Here is a 25,047-nt window from a genome sequence, read left to right on the forward strand (position 1 = left end):
AGGCCGGGCGCAGAGCAGGGCTCGGCTCTGCCGGCGCTGGCTGCGGCTCGCTCGGGGCTGGCGGAGCGGAGGTGGCCGGCGGCGCGGGGGGCATGGCGGGCGCGCTGGCGGAGGTGCTGGGCGAGGTGCTGGTGGCCCCGGACGGGGAGGAGGTGGCGGTAGCGGCGCTAGCCGCCCGCGGGGTCTCGCTGGTCGGGCTCTACTTCGGCTGCAGCCTGAGCGGCCCCTGCGCGCAGGTCGGCGCCAGCCTGGCCGCCTTCTACGGGCGCTTCAGGGGGGAGGCGGCGGCGGCCGGGGCGCAGCGGCTCGAGATCGTCTTCGTGTCGGCGGAGCAGGAGCAGCAGCAGTGGCAGGAGGCCGTGCGGGCCATGCCCTGGCTGGCGCTGCCCTTCGCCGACAAGCGCCGCAAGGTGAGAGCGCCCGGGCGAGCCGGACCGGGCACCGGCCGGGCCGGGGGGGGCCTGAGGCGAGGGGGGGACCGGGCACCGGCCGGGCCGGGGGGGGCCTGAGGCGAGGGGGGGACCGGGCACCGGCCGGGGGGCCGGGGGGGGCCTGAGGCGAGGGGGGGACCGGGCACCGGCCGGGGGGCCGGGGGGGGCCTGAGGCGAGGGGGGGACCGGGCACCGGCCGGGGGGCCGGGGGGGGCCTGAGGCGAGGGGGGGACCGGGCACCGGCCGGGGGGCCGGGGGGGCCTGAGGCGAGGGGGGGACCGGGCACCGGCCGGGGGGGCTGAGGCGAGGGGGGGACCGGGCACCGGCCGGGCCGGGGGGACCGGGCACTGGGGGGGACCCTGAGGCGAGGGGGGGGACGGACTCTGGGGCGGGGGGGCAGGGCACTGGCCGGGCGGGGGCGGGGGGGGCTGAGGCGAGGGGGGGGCAGGGCACTGGCCGGGCGGGGGCGGGGGGGGGCTGAGGCGAGGGGGGGACCGGGCACCGGCCGGGTCGGGGACGGACTCGGGGGCGGGGGGACCGGGCACCGGCCGGGCGGGGGGGGACGGACTCTGGGGCGGGGGGGCAGGGCACCGGCCGGGCCGGGGCGGGGGGGGCTGAGGCGAGGGGGGGACCGGGCACCGGCCGGGCGGGGGGGGACGGACTCGGGGGCGGGGGGGCAGGGCACCGGCCGGGCGGGGGGGGACGGACTCGGGGGCGGGGGGGCAGGGCACCGGCCGGGGGGCGCAGAGGCCCACGGACCCCGAGGAAGAAGGGGGGAGAGGGGCGGCGGCCGCCAGGGGAAGGGGGCTGGGGCGAGGGGAGTCGGGGCCGGCGCCGCCTGTCGGAGAGCAGCCCCCGGGGGAGAGCAGCCGGCTCCCAGCGGGGGCTGCGGCCTGAGCTCTGTCGGGAGCCGGGTCTCCGTGCGGCTCTTGTACTGCCCTGAGGAGACTCCTGCGGCCCAGCCTCCTGCCCCCTGGCCCGGCGGCAGCCGCTCTTTGGGGTCCCCGTTTTGCGGAGCCGGCCGGCCCCCGCGGCTGGGGACCCCGCAGCAGAGCCCTGTCCAGGTGGGGCTGCAGCATCCTGCGAGCAGGTGCCCTGTCCTGGTCCCCCTCTCCGGGGTGCAGTCCGGGCAACCCCCTGCATGGGAGCTGAGAGCCGGCCCTGGGCCCTGGCATGCCCCGGGGTGCAGCTGGCTCTGGGGGAGAGAAGAAGTCTCTGCCCTTCCTGGTTCACTTCAGACGTGGATGGGCCGCTTGCCGGGAACTGCTGTGGGGCTGGGCACTTGTACCAAGAGCCCTCCTAGTTTTGGCTGCATCTGCTTTAGGGTCAGTTGCAAATGTGACACCACCATAATGGTCTATGGGAGTTCATAGAATATCAGGGTTGGAAGGGACCCCAGAAGGTCATCTAGTCCAACCCCCTGCTCAAAGCAGGACCAATTCCCAGTTAAATCATCCCAGCCAGGGCTTTAAGTTGCCTGCTTTAAGCTTCACGTCTACCTATGTGGGCTTTCAGGAAGGGAGGAAGGGATCGCTTCTTTGTTTCCCTTTGTACCGAGATGTGGCAGGAGGAGGGTAGGGTGACGGAGTGATTTCAGTGCCACGGAGGTGACCCACGCACTGGCGCATCCCTCAAAAGCCCCTCTTGTTAGAGGAAAATGGAACTCGCATATAAAACCACAGTTAATGTTTTCACAAAAAGAAAAGGAGGACTTGTGGCACCTTAGAGACTAACCAATTTATTTGAGCATAAGCTTTCGTGAGCTACATCGGTGCATCCGATGAAGTGAGCTGTAGCTCACGAAAGCTTATGCTCAAATAAATTGGTTAGTCTCTAAGGTGCCACAAGTACTCCTTTTCTCATCTGAATGAGTTATTTGTAAGGTTAGACAATACTTAAAATTGCCCATCACTTTGGCACAGGGTTGCTCTTCAGACTCTGGGCTTGTCGATACACAGTCATACCAGTTTAAGATATGATTTCAAACTAGCTAAACTGATGCCAGAGGCTATGTGGATACTCTTGGTTTAGTTTAAGCCAGACTTATTTTGCCTTAGCTGAAGTGGATTAGAAACCGGTCTCAGCTAACCTGAGATAAGAATGTCCACACAAGAGATTGCACTGGTTTAACTAAATTGATGCATGTTTGTGTGTAGAGAAGGCCTTGGATAAGTCGTTGATATGTGGGAATTACTAATGTATGTGTATAATATTTCACAGTTTCAAAGTACTGGTGGTGGTTGGTTTGTGATGGCTTTTATGATCCTTCTAGAAGAAATAAGTCAAGGTTAGATGGTGTTTATAAAAGGAATGTTATGTTTTTTAATACCAAGGCCTGCTGCTGATTTTGCTGTGTTTAAATCAGATGTCAATTTATAAGCCATATCTAGGAGGAATGTGTAAATAGCATTTTATCAAATTGCATAAATGTGAAAAAATAAAATCCACTGCCCTTCATTAGGGGAGTGGGACAGAATCTTTGCTTGCACAGAATTGAGGCTGTTTATGTTTTTCATATATAAGCAAAAAGTAAACTTTTCATATGTGGTGTGGGAAGGGGAAAGGGAAGGAATTATGATGCGGGTGTTTGCAGTTAGAAAAGTCATTATATAAAAATGGTATTTTCTTGATAAACATCTTAGTTCCTGGGTGTGTTTGACAGTGAAGTGAGCAGATACAATTTAGTGTTAAAAATCCAGGCCCCAGACCTGGAATTTGAGGCACATGGGCAAACAGTGTTACCTCTGTGGGGTAAATTGACTTCACTGGGGTTCTGTACAGGTTTAAGGGATCTGATTGCAGGACTGGGCCCTTGGTTATTGTTAGCTTTACAAAGCCAATTCAGCTCCAGGGATGTGAGCGGGATTCTATCCTGAATTATGAATTATCAACAAAAACATCAGCTGGATTCAAATGATGATAGTAATTACCACTGTTTATTTAAGTGCAGATGAAATACTTGATGCTGTACAAGATGCAGACAGTCCCTATCCCGAGCAGTTTAATCTAAAAGACAGACAAAGATCAGAAAATAAGACACTGACAAACCCAGAGGCTGGAGTTTGTGAGAGGCAGTATGGCCAAGACTGGATTTGAAGATTCTGGTTTGAGTACGCAGCACTGTCAGATAAGAAAATTTGCTCTTTACAAAGCTAAAAATATTATGCTCTGAAATTCATTGAGAGTGAATGAATAAGAAGCCCTGCAGTATCATTTTTAGGCATCTTTTTAGACTATAACTACACCTGAGTATCTGAAAGTTATGGTTATTTCTGTGCCCTGTGATGAGAGGCTCCTCTACACTAGTGGTTGTGTACTCTTTACAGAAGAAAATAATAAGTTTGTGCACTTTGGAGTGGGAGCGGGTTCCCAATTGAAGATTTCCATCTGGGCTTTGATTAAAATTCTTACCTATAAATTCCAGATTAGATTGGATGCCTTGCAGCTCAGACCAGATTTCAAATCTCTTAAAGGTGTTTGGCTCCAGGGTTGAAGTTCAGTGTTTGGATTCAGGAGCCCTCTGTCACCATGCACCTGGGACTAAACAGCCTTCTCCTATCTCCGCTAAGGGTCTCTGAATTCCACGCTGTCTGGAGTCTTCTCTGTTCTTTAGGTGAAAGTTTCATTGTAAAGAGAAAGTCCAGTGGAATCTGGGTTGCAAGTCTGATGCCCTCTTCCCAAATATAATTTTATGCGTGTTGGGACCTAGAATTTTGGTTTGTGCTCATCTGCTGTCGAACTTGTCACTAAGGTCCTGATCCAGCAAATGGATAGACAACAGGCTTAACTTGATGACTGAGTAGTCCCATTGAAGTCCCCAGTTCTTGCACGTCAAAGTCAGGGGAACTACCTGTGCTTAAAGCTAAGCCTGTGTGTGTGTGCGCGCGCGTGCAGGATCAGGGCCTTCTTTAACAAGATGGAGTGGGAGGGCAACTTCATCCTTTAGAGAAATGGAAGTTCCAATTCCCATTCCAATTTTTGAAAAGTTTTCTCTAGCATCAGCTTTTCCAGGCAGTTTGCAGCTCCTCTTTCTATTGGTGCATGAGAGGAAGATGGTTCCAATTAGTAGCTGGCATTTCCCTACAGAAAACAGAATTTTTAGCTGGTGGGAATTACATGTGGCATATTTTCTTTTTAAAAAAAACAAAACAAAAAACAATTCCCCTTTAATATATTTAGGTTTTGGGGGAGCTGTAAAAGTGGGAGGTGGCATTGACTTGACCTCCCATCTCTTAGATTGTGAGAAAACATTAAATAAAAAGATTACTGGATATGAAAATCTTACCCCAAGAATCCCTGAGCTATTCTGGCTTGTCTTTGTGTGGCATGTAAAGTAATTGAAGCTTGTGCTGTATATTTTCAAAACTAAACAGATGTGATGTAGCGTTGGAGAAAGTTTAAGCTATGGCTAACGGAGAATGTACTTGTAAGTTATAAGGGCAATTATGACAGGATATAAAATTTCTAAACAGCAGATTTATAACCTCTAGTTCAGATGGTTAGAAGTTTCCTGGTCTAATTGGTGGGTTTTTAAATAGTAGGTTTAATGATATGACTCATCCAGAAAAGTACAAACTTTCTGTTTTTCTCATAAGTATCATTTATTACAAGGGCCCGATTCTACACCAGTGGGAGCTGAGGGCACTTAGCATGTGTTCAGCACCTTGCAGGCCCTAATTTTGTTAAAAAATGTATGGTACCGTGACATCTGGAAGCCCCAACTGAGATAAGGGCCCATTGTGCTAGAGGCTGTACGAACATGCAGAACAAGACAGCTGTATAGGCTTGGCAGACAAAGATAATTTTACAAATGTGGAATGGAGGCACAGAGAGATTGTGACTTGATGAAGGTCATACAAGTATGTGTGGCAGAACTGGGAGTTGAACCTGGACCCTCTGAGTCACAGTCTGGTGCCTTAGACCTGAGTCTATCCTCTTCATGGGTAGTTGACTCAACTGCCAGGGTTGTAAGGTCTTTGGGGCAGAGACTGTGTCGTGTTCTATAAAGCCTGTAACACAGCTTCAGCTGCTCACAAATAATAATAATAGGACATCTAGGGTCCTGGTTTCGTGCTCATTAGAGAGATTCCCTGGGGTCTTTTCTGAACGCCCAGGGTGGACTCATTATACCAGTACTAGTATTGCTACGGAGATGGGTGCCATGTAAATGTGCATAGTAATTAGCATTACATTTTGATCATTGCTCAGTGGGAGAAGAAAATAGTTGTGGTAAAAGAGGTTTTTTAAAACATTTCAAAAGATCAATGCCAAGTTTCATCTTACTCTTACATTTAAATGAGATCAGGATCAGACCTTGTTTGGTATTTGTACTGAACCTGATGTGTTCATCAGCACTATCCATGTTGACTATTAACCAACAGTGTTAGACCTATATATGTATGGAATTAGAATGTGCTTGCTGGAAGAATCTTGTGCCTTGTAGTGAGCTTGGCAGAGATACAGAAGATGCCAAATTTTCTTTTTAAAGTTATTGTTGTTGGAAGGAAAATGCTGAAGGGGTTTTGTGGGGTTTTGTTTTTTGGCTTTTAAGTACAAAAGAAACATAAAAACATGAAGGGGCGGCAACCAGTGGTGAGTTTTTATTTTTCTGTAAAGAGTCTAGTGTATTTGTGTGTGCTATAAAATAATAATAACTAATGATTGTAAGGATAAAATAGCACTTGTGCAGTATGCCAGACAATATGACTGATCTCACATAGGACAGGTTGTTGCATAGAATGGACAGTTCATAAGGAAAAGAAATGGGGCTAAATGTGTGTGTTTTGATCCATCCAAGTTGGGTGGTTGGTAATGACTGTGAAACACACCTATGGTTCTGGATGTTTACCGCTTATACATTTAAACAAATTATCTGTCTTGGGTACTTATCCAGCCCCTGTAACAGAGCACCGACACAATCTTTAATCCTCACAACATTTTAACGTTGTTATCACAGTGCCCTGGTGGGGAAGTAGCATTATCCCATTTTACAGATAGGGTACTGAGTCACAGAGAGAGTTGCCCAAGGTCACATGGAAAGTTTGAATTGGAGCAGGACTTGAATTTGCAACTCCCAAGTCCTAGGTTTGCATTTCCCAAGTCCTAGGTTTCATCAAACCAAGGAAGTCCTACAGCTGCCAGCTGTAACATTTATAATCCTTTGAAGTCAGTTATGTTCTTATGTGAAACTTCTGGATTAATTGTAACTGGAACAAGCCATTTTAACTGTGGCTACGTGAATATTCCACCCCATGTTGCTAAGGTTATTCTAGAGCAGCTATCACCATAATTACCGAGGGTGCCTCTGGCAACATTCTAAACGGAACCCAGAAATTGCTTTGGGTTCTTTTTTCTCGACAGTAGCCATTGCTGCCTGTCCTTGGGATAACTGGAATAATACCAGGTTAATACCAGTCAGTCTTGCACAGATGTTACATAGTGGCACATGCATTATCTAACCCTTTATCCCCCAAAGAAACAAAGCTGAACAATATGGCTGAAATATTTGACAGTGAATGAATTTTCTCTCATCTTAAAAAAAGTTGAGTGCATAGAAGAGATTGCTCCTCCCATCATAAATTTCTAACACATCATTAATAAATATTGAAAACCTCACTCCCCCCAGCACTCGAATTCCTACACCCCCAAAATCAAGACATAATCTCAACCCTGTGTTATTGGTAGCAGTGGCATGGCTGTATCTAGGATACCAGGCACTCTTCTTCTATTACCACAATAAGTTAATAGTGCTAATCCTGCAGTTATCAAGGATATAACATTTGGTGCTACTTGCAGCAACAAACTGAATTTGGAGAACATCAATATATAGCAATCATTGTCTTTCAAGCAGGAAATGTAAGGGTGCAGTGGAAATCAGCAAACGTCTAGACATCGGAAGACCTTTAGATTCTGAACCATAGAATGTGATATTGTGGGTTTGCTCAAGAATAAAACCATTATGTGCTTTGTGTATTTGGGGTCTTTAACTTTGAATAGACATCCTTCAGTTAAGCTTTTGGATAGCTGTCGGCAGCTGTTACTAATTGATTTGCCTTCTGATAATGATTGGAGCTACTGAGTGGAACATAGGAGAGAGAGATTGGTCTGTGTCTTTGTTTTTATTTAGGGGTTTTGGTTTAACATCACCCTGTTATCTGTTTGCATGAACAGCTGCTGAGTTTTGGAGAGTTGATTTACAAACAGCCTTAATTTCCCACTGTCATACAAGGCATTGAGAACCTCCAGTAATGTAAATGTTTCTCACATGGGTACATCTGTAAATGTGGACTCATGACTGGACAACATCCTCCCAACTACTCCACCTTCATCATCCTGTCCTTCATAGAATCATAGACTTTAAGGTCAGAAGGGACCATTATGATCATCTCATCTGACCTCCTGCACAACGCAGGCCACGGAATCTCACCCACCAACTCCTGTAACAAACCCCTAACTTATGTCTGAGCTATTGAAGTCCTCAGATCATGGTTTAAAGACTTCAAGGTGCAGAGAATCCTCCAGCAAGTGACCTGTGCCCCACACTGCAGAGGAAGGCGAAAAACCCCCAAAGCCTCTGCCAATCTGCCCTGGGGGAAAATTCCTTCCCGACCCCAAATATGGCGATCAGCTAAACCCTGAGCATATGGGAAAGACTCACCAGCCAGACACGCAGGAAAGAATTCTCTGTAGTAACTCAGATCCCACCCCATCTATCATCCCATCACAGGCCATTGGGCATATCTACCACTAATAGTCGAAGATCAATTAATTGCCAAAATTAGGCTTTCCCATCATATCATCTCCTCCATAAACTTATCAAGCTTAGTCTTGAAGCCAGATATGTCTTTTGCCCCCACTGCTCCCCTTGGAAGGCTGTTCTAGAACTTCACTCCTCTGCTGGTTAGAAACCTTCATCTAATTTCAAGTCTAAACTTCCTGGTGGTCAGTTTATATCCATTTGTTCTTGTGTCCACATTGGTACTGAGCTTAAATAATTCTTCTCCCTCCATGGTATTTATCCCTCTGATATATTTATAGATATCAACCATATCTCCTTTCAGCCTTCTTTTGGTTAGGCTAAACAAGCCAAGCTCTTTGAGTCTTCTTTCATAAGACAGGTTTCAGAGTAACAGCTGTGTTAGTCTGTATTCGCAAAAAGAAAAGGAGTACTTGTGGCACCTTAGAGACTAACCAATTTATTAGAGCATAAGCTTTCGTGAGCTACAGCTCACTTCCTCAGATGCATATCGTGGTTTTCCATTCCTTGGATCATCTTAGTAGGCCTTCTCTGTACCTGTTCCAGTTTGAATTCATCCTTCTTAAACATGGGAGACCAGAACTGCACACAATATTCCAGATGAGGTCTCACCAGTGCCTTGTATAATGGTACGAACACCTCCTTATCTTTACTGGAAAAACCTTGCATGCTGCATCCCAAGACTGCATTAGCTTTTTTCACGGTCATATCACATTGGCAGCTCATAGTCATCCTGTGATCAACCAATACTCCAAGGTCCTTCTCCTCCTCTGTTACTTCCAAGTGATGCATCCCCAATTTATAACAGAAATTCTTGTTGTTAATCCCTAAATGCATGACCTTGCACTTGACATTTCACTATTAAATTTCATCCTATTACTATTACTCCAGTTTATAAGGTCGTCCAGATCTTCCTGGATGATATCCGAGTCCTTCTCTGTATTGGCAATACCTCCCAGCTTTGTGTCATCTGCAGACTTTATTAGCACATTCCCACTTTTTGTGACAAGGTCAGTAATAAAAAGATTAAATAAGATTGGTCCCAAAATCGATCCCTGAGGAACTCCCCTAGTAACCTCCTTCCAGCCTGACAGTTCACCTTTCAGTGTGACCCGCTGTAGTCTCCCCTTTAACCAGTTTCTTATCCACCTTTCAATTTTCATATTGATCTCCATCTTTTCCAATTTAGCTAATAATTCTCCATGTGGAACCATATCAAATGCCTTACTGAAATCAAGGAAATTAGATCCACTTAGTTCCGTTTGTCTAAAAAATCTGTTACCTTCTGAAAGAAGGAGATCAGGTTGGTTTGACACGATCTACCTTTTGTAAAGCCATGTTGTATTTTGTCCCAATTACCATTGACCTCAATGTCCTTAACTACTTTCTCCTTCAAAATTTTTTCCAAGACCTTGCGTACTACAGATGTCAAATTAACAGGCCTGTAGTTACCTGGATAGCTTTTTTTTACCTTCCTTAAAAATAGGAACTATGTTAGCAATTCTCCTGTAAACTCAGGGGTTGTACCGTATGACTGACTGATTAAAAATTCTTGCTAATGGGCTTGCAATTTCATGTGCCAGTTCCTTTAATATTCTTGGATGAAGATTATCCGGGCCCCCAGATTTAGTCCCATTAAGCTGTTCGAGTTTGGCTTCTACCTCAGATGTGGTAATATCTACCTCCATATCCTCATTCCCATTTGTTGTCCTACCATTATTCCTAAGCTCCTCATTAAAGACCGAGGCAAAGTATTTGTTTAGATATTGGGCTATGCCTAGATTATCCTTAAACTCCACTGCATCCTCAGTGTTAAGTGGTCCCACTTCTTTCTTTGTTTTCTTCTTATTTATATGGCATAGAACCTTTTACTATTGCTTGTAATTCCCTTTGCAAGGTCCAACTTTACATGGCTTTTGGCCTTTCTCACTTTATCCCTACATGTTCTGACCTCAGTAAGGTAGCTTTCCTTGCTAATCCCTCCCATCTTCCACTCCTTGTAGGCTTTCTGCTTTTTCTTAATCACCTCTCTGACATGATTGCTCATCCATCTTGGTCTACAACTCCTGCTTATGATTTTTTCCCCCTTTCTTGGGATGCAGGCTTCTGACAGTTTCTGCAACTTTGACTAGAAGTAATTCTAGGCCTCCTCCGCCTTTAGATCCACAAGTTTTTCAGTCCAATCCACTTCCCTAACTAATTTCCTTAATTTTTTAAAGTTAGCCTTTTAGAAATCAAAAACCCTAGTCACAGATCTATTTTTGTTTATCCTTCCATTTAGTTTGAACTGAATTAGCACGTGGTCACTCAAACCAAGGTTGTCCCCTACAACCATTTCTTCTATGAGGTCCTCACTGCTCACCAAAACCAAATCTAAAATGGCATCCCCTCTTGTTGGTTCAGCAACTGCTTGGTGAAGGAATCCATCAGCTATCACATCCAGGAAAATCTGAGCCCTATTATTATTATTATTAGCCCTTGTCCTCCAGTCTATATCTGGGAAGTTAGTCTCCCATGATCACACAATTCATTAGTATTTACTACTTTAAAAACATTAAAGAGGTCTCTATCCATATCCAAATTGGACCCCGACAGTCTATAGCACACCCCAAGCACTATCCCAGGGGAGGCTCTCGTAGCTTTGTTCCCTAATGTGATTTTTGCCCAGACAGACTCTGTCCTATCCATTCCATCACCTCTTATTTCTTTACAGTCTACCTCGTCATTGATATACCGTGCTACTCCACCACCTTTGTCTTTATTTCTGTCTTTACTAAACAGCACATACCCTTCAATACCTGTACTCCAGTCATGACCACTATTCCACCAGGTCTCTGTTATCCCTACAATATCTGGTTTCACTTCCTGCACCAGTAGCTCTAGTTCCTCCATTTTGTTGCCGAGGCTCCTCACATTAGTGTACAAACATCTTCATTTTTGCTGTGTGGCTTCGCTCACATTCTTTACCTGATTGGGCACAGACATTCTACTGTCAATATTACCTATTAGATTGGTATGTATGCTGCCCTTCCGCCTTATGTCCATTCTCCTACCCATAGCTGTATCCTTTCTTATTTCGTTTTCTTCCATCTCACAGAGAAAATCTGGCATGGAGATTACCTGGGCATCTCCCACGAATTCCTAGTTTAAAGCTCTCTTGATCAGTTGTTCCAGCCTCCATCCTAGAAGTCTATTTCCCTCCTTACTCAGGTGAAGTCCATCCCAAGAGAACAGTCCTCTGTCCATGAATGCTTCCCAGTGGCCATACATCCCAAAGCCCTGCTTATAGCACCACTGCCTGAGCCATCTGTTGAGCATCATCATGTTGTCACACCTTTGTTGCCCTTCTGTAGGAACAGGCAGTATCCCACTGAAGATCACCTGAGCCTCGATTTCCTTAAGCGTCTTCCCCAGCCTGGCATAGTCTCCCTTGATACATTCCAGCAAGAATCTAGCCGTATCATTTGTTCCCACTTGAAGGATAATCAGTGGATTCTTTCCCGGTCCAGTTAGGACTCTCCTCAGCCTCAGGTCCACATCCCGTATCTTAGCACCTGGCAGACAGCACACCCTTCTGTTCTCTGGATCAGCTCTTGTTACAGGCCTGTCTAGTCTTCTCAGTAATGAGTCCCCAATCATGTAGACCTGCCTTTTCCTGGCGATGGTGCGATTCTCCAGTCTATTCCCTGTTCCATCTGGCTGCAAGTCCTCTTGATTGCTAATGTCCCTTGCAATATCAAGAATCTCACCTCTTTAGGTGGAGCAGCAGAGTCCATTCTGAATTCTGGTATGGCAAGGGCCATGGTGTGTTAGCAGGCAGGAAGTGGCTGAGGGTCAGGGGTTCTCTCTGGAGAGGGAGCTAGGTAGGGGTCACGTGTTTCAGCACCTTTCAGGAAGTACCTGATGGTGACTGAGAGGTGTGGAGTCACAGCACACCACCTAGAATCCTCTTAGAATGTTGGTCATGTACTCCATTGAGTAAATATATTACCCCCCCCCCCTTTAACGTGCAGCTTAGGTGCTGAAGGGTAGAAAGAAGTGGGTGTGTAGTGGGAAAAACAACTAATGAGAATGTAAATGAATGTGTTTTGGGTGGGAGGCTGTTCCTTATTGTTCCTTCTCCTTACTTGCTTTTCCTGCTACATCCCCCCCTTTCTTGCACTGTTGGATTGCAAGTTACACTTCTTTTGCATGTCCACTGGATGCTAAAGAAAGAGATGTAAATTACATGCTTTGCTCACTTGTTTACTGATCACTTTATACCATATTTATGTGTCTTTATCCAGATTTTTCCATGGGGGTTGTGCCGGCCTAACCTGTGTTCAATTAAGAAACAAGAACTTAAACAGCAACTCTTAGTTCTAATGGAACGTCTTCAAGTGTTTAATGACAACTGATGTGGTGTCATCTGAATATTGAGTTGTGGGTGCTGGGCGAGGAGGAATCTCTTCAGTGAAGTGCTTAATCTTTACACACACAGAAATGAAACATTATTAAAGATGCTCCCTTTGGGCACACAGTGTCCTGAGCATTGGCTCTTGTTTGCCTGGGTTTTATTTTTCTCTTCTGTTAGTATGAAAATGGGGCCTCTCTTAATGTGCTCCGTGGCCAAGAGAATACAGTCTCTTTTCTGTTTTAAAGAAAATAAATTTAAACTTTTGTGCTCTAAGGCAAGGGAAAGGAACTCATTCTTCTTCTTTGTCATGGCTGAAGTGATAAAATAAGGCTAACAGTAATATGCCAATAACTCCGGAACATGCATGCTGCATTTTAGGGACGCCACCCATGGCATATTAATAGAGGCTCACTGTTGAGGTCACAGAGTAACAGCCCTGTTAGTCTGTATTCACAAAAAGAAAAGGAGTACTTGTGGCACCTTAGAGACTAACCAATTTATTTGAGCATAAGCTTTCGTGAGCTATAGCTCACTTCATCGGATGCACCGAATGCATGTGAGCTGTAGCTCACGAAAGCTTATGCTCAAATAAATTGGTTAGTCTCTAAGGTGCCACAAGTACTCCTTTTCTTGTTGAGGTCAGTAGATAAGAAATGTGACCTACTTCTCTTACACATTTGCAAATCTTGCTCCATAACATCTTTTACAACAAATATCTTTTCACTATTTAGGTGGTTTTTTTTCTTCCTTCTTCTCAAAGCAAATTTAAAAAAAAAAAATCTGTGCAAGAAGGCCATCCATCATATGACACACCCTACAATAACAAATGGTTGCAACGATTCAGGATTCATAAGGTGACTGGTGTGCAAAGCCTGGCAATAGTGAGCCACCCTCTCATAACAAGCCAGTGAGTGCCCAGTTGTGTGCGCGTGAGCAGTCATATGCAAGCTAGAAGTCACGTGTGGTAGAGACAGATTTCAGGCTCAAGACAAAGGGTGGAGTTTTATAAACAATAATTAAATCAAGGTTTATACAGTTATGAAAAATACAACTGTTTTCAGTATAAACCATGATTTTCAGCGGCTTATAACTTTGCCATTTGAAATCACATCTGGCCGAGACCTGGGGAGCAAGCGGTCAGTCCAGATGTAGGATGTCTTTAACAAAAGATTTCGTAAATCATATAAGCAGCTTTTGAGTTTCAAAGTAAAACACACACACACACACACACACACACACACACAGAGTCACTCTCAGCTGCTGTCTGACTTGGTATTTTTGGTGAGGGGCAGAGGGGCTGTGAAATTTTTGGATCATGGAGACGTATATTTTAAAATAGTGCTCCTTTCCTGGCATGAGGACATCCCAGTGAATGACATGGTGGTAGCAGCACCAGCAGGTGGTTGTTGTTGCTTTGTTCCGTGATTCTGAACAGAGAAATGGGTGATGTATGAAGGCAGCCAAGAGATGCCTATGTGCTGTTTTTCATTGTGACATTTTAATCCAGATGTGGAGATGACAAACACATTTTTAAAAAATGCAAAGTTGATGATTTTGTTTGGTTTTCTCAGTTTGCAGATCTCAAGATTTCAACTTTATTGAGATTGCATTGGTTTATCACAGTTTATTCCCATGCAATTATTCCTGCAATTAAATCCTATCAAGTGTCCACCGGTATGGATTTGGTTGCAGAAGAAGGGCCTATGGATGAAATCAAGTTGCAGTGGGGGAGGTTTAGATTGGATATTAGGAAAAACTTTTTCACTAAGAGGGTGGTGAAACACTGGAATGCGTTACCTAGGGAGGTGGTAGAATCTCCTTCCTTAGAGGTTTTTAAGGTCAGGCTTGACAAAGCCCTGGCTGGGATGATTTAACTGGGAATTGGTCCTGCTTTGAGCAGGGGGTTGGACTAGATGACCTTCTGGGGTCCCTTCCAACCCTGATATTCTATGATTCTATGATTCTATGAAATCGTGGTCCCACTGAAATCAATAGCAAAAATCCATACTGACTTTAATGGGGCCAGGATTTCACCCTATATCCAGCCATATGCTGCTTTAGTTCTTCTACCCAGAGGCAAAACTGTACCTTAAATATCTTGCCTACATGCTGGCACTGCGTTGTTTTCCTCCAGTAGGCTATCACAGAGAATATAGGGCCCGATCTAAAAGCCCCCCATACTATGATGAAATAATAAGCATGCTCTCTGGTTCATAACTGGTAAAAAATAATGGAACTTTAACTACTGTTACACACAATCAAGTCCTGTAATGGAACCCTGTGGCTTCTGTGGCGTTCGGGATGAAAGCTGGCATACATTTTGTATTGCCTTAGGGTCGTGACTTTTAAACTATAGCCCTAAATTTTTGAGCAATTTTAATATGAAATACAGCAGATTTTCTCTTATTTTAAACATTTGAGGCAAATATCTAACATTACCATCTGTAGTACTGAGAGAGCTTCCACAAAGTGTTTCATTGTTAGCAGACACCAGTTATGAGAGAATCAAGGAATTTTTCTGCAGTTCGGTATTTTGATGCTTCCTCTTGAACAGGCTTTTAATGTTATAAAGCAGCCTATGGTAAGGTTAGCTAGCACTGTTTGGGTAGGGTTTCACTTCTTTTGCATTTCATCTGGGTGAAATTCTGTACTTTGCATTCTTGTTTTTCAGCAAAGTCCTCAGCATGGAAACTGGGGTATGGTTTTAATCTGTGTAGTCAGAAGATACTGCATTTTTTTAGTGTGATCAGATCAGGACAGCTCCTTCCCCTTTCTTCCCCCCAGATCAAGACCGCTTCAGCATAACACTCATCTGTTACTCGTTGCTAAAGTTTTGATGTGAAATCTAAAGACATGGGCAAACTGAAACGCTTTCAGAGGGTAAATGTGATGTGGCCAGCTGAACTCTGAATTCAAAAGTGTGTTTGACCAACGCTTGTCAACGCATTTTGGATAGTTAGAACTTCTCTTGTGTATGAGACACATGTTCTCTTTCTCTCTTTGTCTCTTTTTTTTCTCTCTCTCTCTCTCTCCTACAACCCCATACTCTCATTCTCACACCCACATGTTCTGGACCAAAGTTCCAAGGAAAATATTCCAAAGTGATTTTTAACTACTCTTCAAAATGCAACTTTGTCTCCTGTCAGCTGTGTGGATTTATGTTTGCTGCTTTGATTTGGCAGTTAACGGTTTGTCATTCTTTTAAAAAGCTTACACGCTATGGGAATTTGTGATTTTGATGCTTTACAAAGTAGAGATGTTGAATTAACTGCAGCTTTGAACTCTCCAAGGATAATTTCAGACCTCCTGCTTTCAGTGGGTAACAAACTGACTGCTGAGCTTTTAGGTTGGATTAAATATTGAATAACTAAGACTTTATAGTTTGCCTTTTTTAACCAGTTCTATAACACATTACAGCACAATGGAATGGATCTTTGAAATTTTGATTGAAATGTTTGTTCTCTACATCAGTGGATGTCTTTGTCTTAATGCCATCTCAACAGGAGAATAATTAGGTTGGAAAGCAGACAAAGTAGAGTGATTTCAAATATTGTAAAACTAGTTGAAATTATTATCATTACTATTATTTTTGTATCTATAGTCTGTCTTGAGTTCTTTCTTTTGGAATAGATTGCATTAACCAGCATTAAAGTTTTATACTACTTTAATCAGAGCACCTCTGATCTGTACAAACTTCAGTAACATCTCATAGCTTTCTGAGAGGTAGGTATTATTACAGCCATTTCACTGAGGAGTAACCTGAGGCGCAGAGAGCTAAGGAATGTGCCCAAGGTCACACAACAAAGCCATGCCATTGCAGATAATAGAACTCTACCTCAAAAACCCTATATTTTAAATAGACAAGACTGATACAGGGAAATTAAGTGACTCAAGATCACACAGAGACTCTGTTGGGGAATCTGGATTTAGTTCCCAGTTCTGGACTGGGACTTCCCAGTTCAGCGCCAAAATTACAACATTATCCTTCACTTCTGGTTTGTTTAGCTCCTGGGAAATGAGGCGCAGGTATTGGTGTCAGCAATCCTCCTTAGCTAGATGTTTTTTGTGCAGGGCATCCCTTGCCTGCTTTTGTGACTGGTGCTGTGGGGAACATTAGAAGTCCTGAAACCAGATCTGCAAAGAGCATGGGAAAACATGGCGAGGGACAACCTGATTCGGAATTAGAGAACAAGACCAGATAGTGGCATTTGGTGAATGCTAAAGTGGGGGGAACTTTACTCTTCTTAATGCTCCAAGAATATCACGCTCTTTCCTATAATACAACTTCCTTTTGGTGCTACATCTTCCAGCTGGCTCTCCAAACACTTTAGAGGCAGGTAACACAGTTGCAGAGTTAAAACAGTAGCAGAGGAACTAAAGCAGTGTGGCAATGGAGAAGCTGAGAAATGAGCCGATGAGGTGGAGAAATAGACATAAACATACTAAATTCACTAATGGCAGAGAAGTGGGGTTAATGAATAATGCATATGGATGTACCCCTCACTACAGTGTGAATACCCTGCGTGTTTGCCCAACTATAAACTAGTTGCACTTCCTGAGATCTGCCTGAGATTTCCTAAGGAAATGTAATGTCTTACTGTATAGTACAGAGGATTAAAAATATGCAGTAACTGCCGAATACTTTCATGTCTGTATTAAAACACTGTGAACAGTTGAAACCAATTGAAGATGTTGAGAGTTGGTGGTCTGATCTCAGAATTACTTGTTCTCATTCCGATTGCATCAGGACAAAAGGCTGAGATTTTGCAATGCTCTAGTCTGACCTCCTGCTGGGAATACAGTTTGCAGCCCTCGTCTCAAAACAAACACTCCGGAGCCCCTGAAGAAGTACAGCAGAATGCAAGAGGCTGCTGCCTCTCTGCCTGAGCTGTAGAAGAGTGCATTTTAAGAAGGACCATAGATTGTAAATTTAGGAGGAGAGGAGCTGATTAAGAAACCCAAAGCCCCAAATGATGTCGTGTAGATGATATGGGCCAAAATAACTGCAGCAACCACAAACTATGTTTCCAGCCCAATTACAGCAGTAGGAGGGGATGGAAGTGCATAAGTGGAATCTCAGAAAAGCAAATTGAGGACAGAACAGACCTTGAAGTGCTCACTCCAAAGCTGAATGAATGCCTGGAATGAGTGATTGGGCAAGGTTACCGGAGAGCTTGGAAAACATCTATGTGACCCTGGGAAGAGTGCATAGATGTGAATGTCAGATGGGGGGAATAGGGTGGGTTGAAAAGGAAGAGTTTGTTCCGTGTATGTTCTGATAACGGAGCAGAAGTTGAGCTACCCTGCATCCTATGTCAGCTTGACCTACAGAGAGAGAGAACACTCCACTGAGTTCTCTGGAAATGTTTTTTCTGCCTTTTAAACTGTGACTAACCCTGACCTTACAATATTTCAATCTGGAACCAGAGTGCAGAGGTCCCCATTTAAAAATCATTTGCCAGCACCATTTTTTCCCCTGTTCTACATGCAGAGGAAAATGGTGGCATCATGAGATCTTAGTGTGTGGTAGCTGTTGGCAAATGGCAGCATTGTGGAGACCACTGTGTGTCTGACTCGTTCCACAGATGATGAGCATGAGGTGGGGTTGACAGCTGGAATGTAGGAGTCAAGGGATCTTCCCAGGGAGAGGATTAGAACTGGGTTGGGTTTGACAGGTGGAAAAGGGGCCCTCTGTGTCATGCTTTCAATGCAAGAATGTAAGAGTTGGGTGAGATTTAGAAAGATAATTTTTCTTTTAATTGAGGGAAGAATAATGCAACTGGTCCAAACTGCAATTGCACAAGCAAGCTAGGGAGAGAGAGAGAGAAATTCTAGTTCTGTCTGGATCCAGAGAGACTCCATCGAAGCACAAAATTGAACTCAGTACATCATCAGTATAAATTCCGCTTGCACTGCACCCTAGACAAATGAGATTAATCTGACCCAGGAATCTAAAACCCATGTACAGTGCATGCAGATGGGGTTAGGGTCTCACCCCCAAAGTCCAATTCCAGCAGAGCTGTGGGAGCTTCTTGGAAGGAGCATGAAATCTGTTATAACACATGCTGATGATCTAGTGACAAATCCAGGCTGCTAGACCTTCTAAACATGAGCCTGTGAATTTCCTGATGGGGCCTCTCACTTTGCTCTGCCTCATGCTTATGGTTTCAGTGCCTAATATATTTCCATACATGGAAGCATTCCTACCCCAGCCTGGGCTAATACTGACATGCCGTTGCATCTGGAGGTTCATTTCTTGCAGCTGACACTATACTAAGGCAGATCTCTGAAGTTGCTTTTAGTTTAATATTAATGAAACGAACAAAAGTCTCACCCAGCTTACTAGCCAGAAAAATCTGTCATTTCCCCTACCTTGCAAGGGTGCTGGGAGGATTAACTAGTTCCTCTTTCTGCTGAGCTTTGCAGATGCTTATTATTTAAATTAGGAAGGGGCCCAAACCACTCGCTGTGCCCACATCTGACTTTTATATCTCCAGAATACGCAGAACCAGCCTCCTTTTTATTGGACCCCCTGTTGTGTGCAGTAGATGTGCACCTCCCCATACACATGCCCTCCTCCTTTTGCCCCCTTCATCATGTCACAGTATAGGTTCCACCATCTTTTTTTTCTTTCTTCTTCTGCCCATCAGCTTTCTCTTTCATCCTGTTTGTTTTCTGTATAGTCTTTCTCCTCCCTTCTCATCAATGATTTATGCTCTTCTCCCCTCGTCCTGCTCTTCGAGTTTTTTGTCTGCTCCCTGCTCTTGGGGGCTTGCCCTCTCGCTCGGTAGGGCTGTTACTCCTGGGCTCTTGTGGTGGAGTTGAATGTCAAAGTAGCACAGAAGAAAGAGAGGCTTGTGCTGGTGAGCTGTTGTATGGGCCCAGGCCTGTTTATAAAACCTCCCTCGGAGGAGGTGGGTTGTGAGTTTTAATTAAATGTTTGTAAGTGCTTTGAGATCCACTGCATAAGGGCAAAGTTTTTAAATAAAACCTGCAGACCTGTGCCACCCGTGGTGATATATTTGAAACGAAAATGGCAAGATTCAGTCAGTGTGATCTCAACAGCTGGTGTTTCTCCCCCCCATCCCACCCTTTGATGGTTCAAAAGAATTATTCTGACTCTACTCTTCCAAAAAAAAAAGAGAGCGAGAGAGCAAAATGGTGCTTTTATTAGTGTTCGCTAGCAATCTGAGTTCCGACCCCTTCTGCTCCTAGTTAAAAGATTCCATGCTGTGCTAGAAATATAGAGAGAGTGTTTCATTTGTGAGATGCAGAGTACTTTCCTTGGAGTTAAGCGTCCACTTGCCAGACTCTGTGTGACCTTGCTGACCTGTTAATTGTCCTGCAGTCAGTGATGGCCGGTCCTCTGTATGTGTATGTGAGGAGTAAATTACTTAGTGGCTTTTGCACCGGTTGGGCAGCAGTGCAAAATAATAACTGCTGCAGGGCTGCTTCTTGGTCAGGCAGGCATCTTTGAGGGCTAATACTGTGGCTTGTTCCTCTTTTCACTTGGCTGTTCCTTTTTTAACCCAGTGCTGGGCACAGCGGAGCCAAAAGATGCAGCAAAGCAGTATTTGAAATGAAAAGGGAATGAGGTGGTGGTGGGTAAAATGCACTTCTCATCTGAAATAAATGAGCTAGTTTAATAATATGAGGAGAAGGAGAATTCTAGTTAAAGCTTCACCATTTGAGTCAAACCAAACTGGCTTTGATTTTGACCTCCTAATTGATTTGTTTCTGCTCCAACCCAGGCTGGGTCCTGAGGCTATAGGTAGGGGGGTCAGCGAGACACTGTGGCTGTCTACATGAGTTAGCCAGTTTATTTTTCACAAATAATCATTCTCTGACTTTCCATAGTGCCTTCAAGCAGCACTTCAAGCAGCACAGTACCTTTGTGAGTGAGGTAGGCCCTGTATCCATTGTGTAAATGGGCAGTCTCTCTGTGTTTCGGTTTGACTGACAAAACCTTGATGGAAATAGAACCCAGGAGTCCTGACTTACAGTCCTGTGCCCTAACCACAGTCCTTCCGCAGGAACAATACTGTGGCCAGTTCTTCATACCTGTGCGCTTACACATGGTCCTGAGGAATCTTGGCATTGGACACGTTGCCAAGGCATTTGAGACACTATTGATTTCACATGGCTTTTTTGGACTCTGCTTAGACATTCAGAGAGCAAATTGCAGGGCACCAGACCATGAGCACAACCTAGGGGTGCTGCCTGGATGTTTGACTTGCAAAAAAGCACTTCTCATACTGAGTAACACCTAAGATTATTTCAACAGGGCCATGGTTTAACCTGTTTCTTTTCCAAGTAGTCAATGACAGGTCTGTACAAAACTGCTTTCTTGGCTGCTACCTTACATGCCTCTCTTTCTTAATGGAATAATGTTTTAGGAGTTTACTCAGCGGCATGTAAGTCTACTTTTAAGACCCTCTTCTCAACCCTTAATGTGAGCTACTATAATTTACGGTACCATAGGCCAGGAGTGTGATCTAGTGGTTAAAGCAGGGGGTTGTGACTCTGCCACTGTCTCATTGTACAACCTTGGGAAAGTCATTTCACCTCTCTGTGCTTCAGTTCCTTCATCTGTAAAATAGGGATAATCTTGTGGGTATCTCAGGTGGTTTTGAGGCCTTATAAAAGAAAGTGCTTTGTGATCGTCTGCTGAAAGGTGTGATGTGTTCTTCCAAATATTCTCCTGAGAAAGCTGTGTTGGAAAAGAGGGAAGCTAAGTAATTCTTCCAGCTCTCCCAAGGAGTTTGAGGTGACATGGTTGACTGTCATGCTTAGAAGATGCCTTTAGCAAGACAAGGTGCAGCAGAAACGGGAACCAAATCCCTTACCCTGCCCTGCATCCATTAATCTTGTAGCACCCATTGGAAATTTAGTGTAGAAAGGGATTCAACTGTATAATAAGTAACAAATTCCCTAGTCCTGTTTGGCAGTAAGTTTTAGTGTCTTAAGCTTGGTTGGCTGATCTCAAAGCACAGGATTTAGAGGGAACATTTGCTGACTGGTTTTCTTAATGCATGTTTTTGAGAAACGAAGCTTTATTTCTGCAATGGCTCATTGCCTGTGGATGCCTCCTGCTGTGATTATACGGCAAGAGAGACATTTAGTCTTTTGAGTACACTGGAGCCTAATAAATATATATAGTTTTTTAAAAAAAGAATATGGCAGTTTCAGAGAGCAGCACATATGGTCGGAAATTGAGGGCAGAGAGGACTTAAGTGCTAGCTTATGGCATAACTTTGATTTTTAAAAATAGGAAAAGCTGTGGGCTGCTGTATTAGCATTTTTTTCTCCCATCCACTAAACACTTCCCTCCAAAGACTTACAGGCCATCTCAAGCCTTGTCTAACATCTCTGTCCCTTTAGCCAGCCCATGATGCAGACTTGTAGGCTCTGGAAGGACCTTCACCTGTGTGTGTGTGTGTGTGTGAATGAGGTGACCTTTGTGGGACAGCTTTATTTTCTGGCTTACACAGTTCAGCATTGTCGCATTCTGCAGATTGCACTGATCTTTTCTGATGTTAAACCCTGTTGGAAGGGTTTAAAGAAACAAAATATAAATCCAGAATTTTACCCTAAAAGCACTTTTCTCCCTTTTCCTAATTGGTTAAGGGGTGATTTGATCATAGTCTATGACAGAAATTTGATAACAGAGCTCTTCAGTCTAGCAGACAAAGGTATAACAAGATCCAATGGCTGGAAGCTGAAGCTGGACAAAATCAGATGCAAATTTTAAACAGTGAGGGTAATTAACCATTGAAACAGCTTAGCAGGGGTTGTGGTGAATTTACCATCACTGGAAATTTTTGCATCAAGATCTGATTTTTTCTGAAAGATCTGTTCTAGTTCAAACAGGAAATAATTCAGGGAAGTTCTATGGCCTGAAGTACACAGGAGGTCAGACTAGGTAATTACAGCCGTTCCCTCTGGCCTTAAACTCTATAAATCTGCAATATAGTAGGTGCCCAGGAATCCTGTGGATACGTGCAGCTCTCCGCTTTCATTTCAGATTTAAAAGTGAGAGCCTCGCCCTCCTGATTGTGGAGAAAATCTTAAAAACACTAACTACAGTTTCAAAACACAAATGGCTAACGAAAAGAAACCAATGTATTATTTTTAAAATTGCTTGATTTTTAAAAGCAAATCTCATGGTTTTTCAATGCTTGGGGTTGGCGATATTGCAGCTGCTTCTTCCAGCAGCTAGTTTTCCTCTCTCTGTGTGTTTTCAGGGCTAGCTCTGTTTTACACAAACAGGACATTACTATACTAGCGCCTGGATATGACCGTGCTTCGTGCCTTACAAATACTGGACGTAGCATCAAAGTCAATGTGTAGAAGGTGAAGGGCTTGAGGTATAGGGTTGACCTCAACTAGTTCCACTGCAATAAAAACTATAATTTCTTATCTTCATTAGGGTTTCCCATTAGGACAGTTATCGTGATGTGAAAAAAAATAACCTTTCTATGAAGTGATGACAAAGCCAATGCGAGTTTGACTCTAAAGTCTATGAAAGTCAGATCAGACCTTACGAGAGTAACTGGAATAGTGGGAAAAGATCCTGTCCATATATGTGGCTGTCACCAACTCTTCCATCCTTAAATTCAAGTGGGTTCAATTGTGCTGGCCTGTCTAGTGCGTAGCTGAGCTCTTTTTGACCTGCTGCTCAAATAGATCTGGAGTGATAAAGTTAAACTACTTAAATTGTTTTCTCTAGGATGTGGTGATTGGTTGGACTCTTTCTGCCTTCAGCCTTGTGCTTTCCTGGCATACCCTAGGTGCATTGTCTATTAGATGGCATTGCCACACCTTAGTGGGGCTTTAATTTTTGTCCTGATTAGATTTGATCTTGGTTAGCTTTTATTTTGCTGCTGTTATCCCGACCAGATTCCAGCCTGGGTAACTGCATTTTCTTATCTAAACTCTGCCTGCATTTTCATTCATGTAGAGAATTTGTCACATACTGTCCTAAATACTTACTATTATTTGTATGACAGTAGCAGATAGGTTACATTTACATAGTTATTTTTAGCATGGTAGTGCACACTTATAAGGACCTCATTCAGTATAAGTGACCTTTGGTGCTAGGTGCAATACAGAGTAAAAGATAGTCCCTGCCCCAAATCTCTTACAGCCAAATTAAGACAAAATTCAACAACCAAGCAGAAGGCAATGGGGCTGGGTAGTTTCAAGCTGGTTAGTTTATGTGTTGTAAACTATCAGATAAATATTGCAGTCCCCGCTGGCAGCCTTCTAGCTGTTACCAGCTGGCAGCTTCTTGTCAGTATCCTGGGTAGCAGTGGGTCTGGTCTGGAGGACGAATTGGAAGGACGAGGACAGGGTAGCAGCTCTGTGCACTAGTTTCGATAAGATGTTCCCCACACAGGGGGAAGAAAGCCCCAGAGGTGTTGTGGGAAGAGTGGACACTTGGGTGATGAATCTGGCATGGTTGATTAGTGGAGGGGGCAGGGGCTATTGATAGACATGAGTGGATAAGTAGTGAGGGGCTAAATTGTATTTCCGGGAAGTTGCTGTCCTCCAGGTGCTTTGCCTTGAAATCACAGTGAATGCTGGCATTTTATTCCATTTTAAAAATAAAATGCCCTATTAACCCCGCATGTTTTATGTTTTTCTTTGGCTCTGGTTGACAGTCTGCCTGTCTTGGGCCTCCATCCAGAGTTCTCCTTTTGATGTTTATCTCCAGGAGAGTTTACTGGAGTCTGTATGGCTGAGAATGTGGAGTCATCTGGGTAAAAGCTGATTTCTCTTTTGCAAATGGGAGACAACAACAGAATGTTCTCCCTTTGTCAGTTCCCATCCCTCTAATAATGAGCCATTATTATTTATTTGTATTAAGGTAGAGTCTAGGGCCCCAGACATGGATCAAGGGCCCATTGTGCGAGGTGCAGTACAAACACGTAGTAAAGGGACGATCCCTGCCCCAAAGAGCATATATTCCAAGTAGACATCTCTTGTGACTTTCATCTGAGTATCCCAAAGTGCTTTATGAACATCAATGAATCGATCTGCCAGCAACCTGTGTGAGGTGGGTATTATCCCCATGTTACAGATGGTGAAACTGAGGCTCGGGGAGGTGAAGTGATTTGCGCAGGTTTATGGCAGAGCTGGAAATGGAACAGATGCCTTAACCCCAGTACCAGGCTTTAACCACTTGACCCAGTTTCAAAGCCCTAGTCTCCAAATATTTCTGAAATCGTCACTGCGTTGAGATCAGGGTGACTTGGATCTCCAGGGTGTGGCTGGGTGCTTTCACCACAGTTGCTGGAGACATGGCCTGCCCTGCAGGCTGCTGGGGCCAAACAAACCTCAGCTTTATTGTCATGGTAAGTTTTACCCAGTAGCTTAGCAGGGCCTGAAATGTTCCCCTTTGGCCTTGTTTGGCTTCCCTGTGACCATAAAAGCTGCACATGTGCTCTCCAAGGCAGTAGCAG

The 25,047-nt window shown here is 44.6% G+C and overlaps 1 protein-coding gene across 1 annotated transcript in view; it reads left to right on the forward strand.

Moving 5' to 3' along the window:
- NXN (nucleoredoxin) overlaps positions 1–25,047 on the forward strand; it is a 99,463-nt gene continuing 74,416 nt past the window's right edge. The window contains exon 1 of the mRNA XM_084650984.1: positions 1–410. Coding sequence (XP_084507110.1) covers positions 93–410 — 318 coding nt within the window. The 5' untranslated portion in view covers positions 1–92. The remainder of the gene's footprint in view (positions 411–25,047) is intronic.

This window comes from Lepidochelys olivacea (genome assembly GCF_965140295.1).
Source record: "Lepidochelys olivacea isolate rLepOli2 genome assembly, chromosome: 17".
In the NCBI taxonomy this organism is placed as follows: domain Eukaryota; kingdom Metazoa; phylum Chordata; order Testudines; family Cheloniidae; genus Lepidochelys; species Lepidochelys olivacea.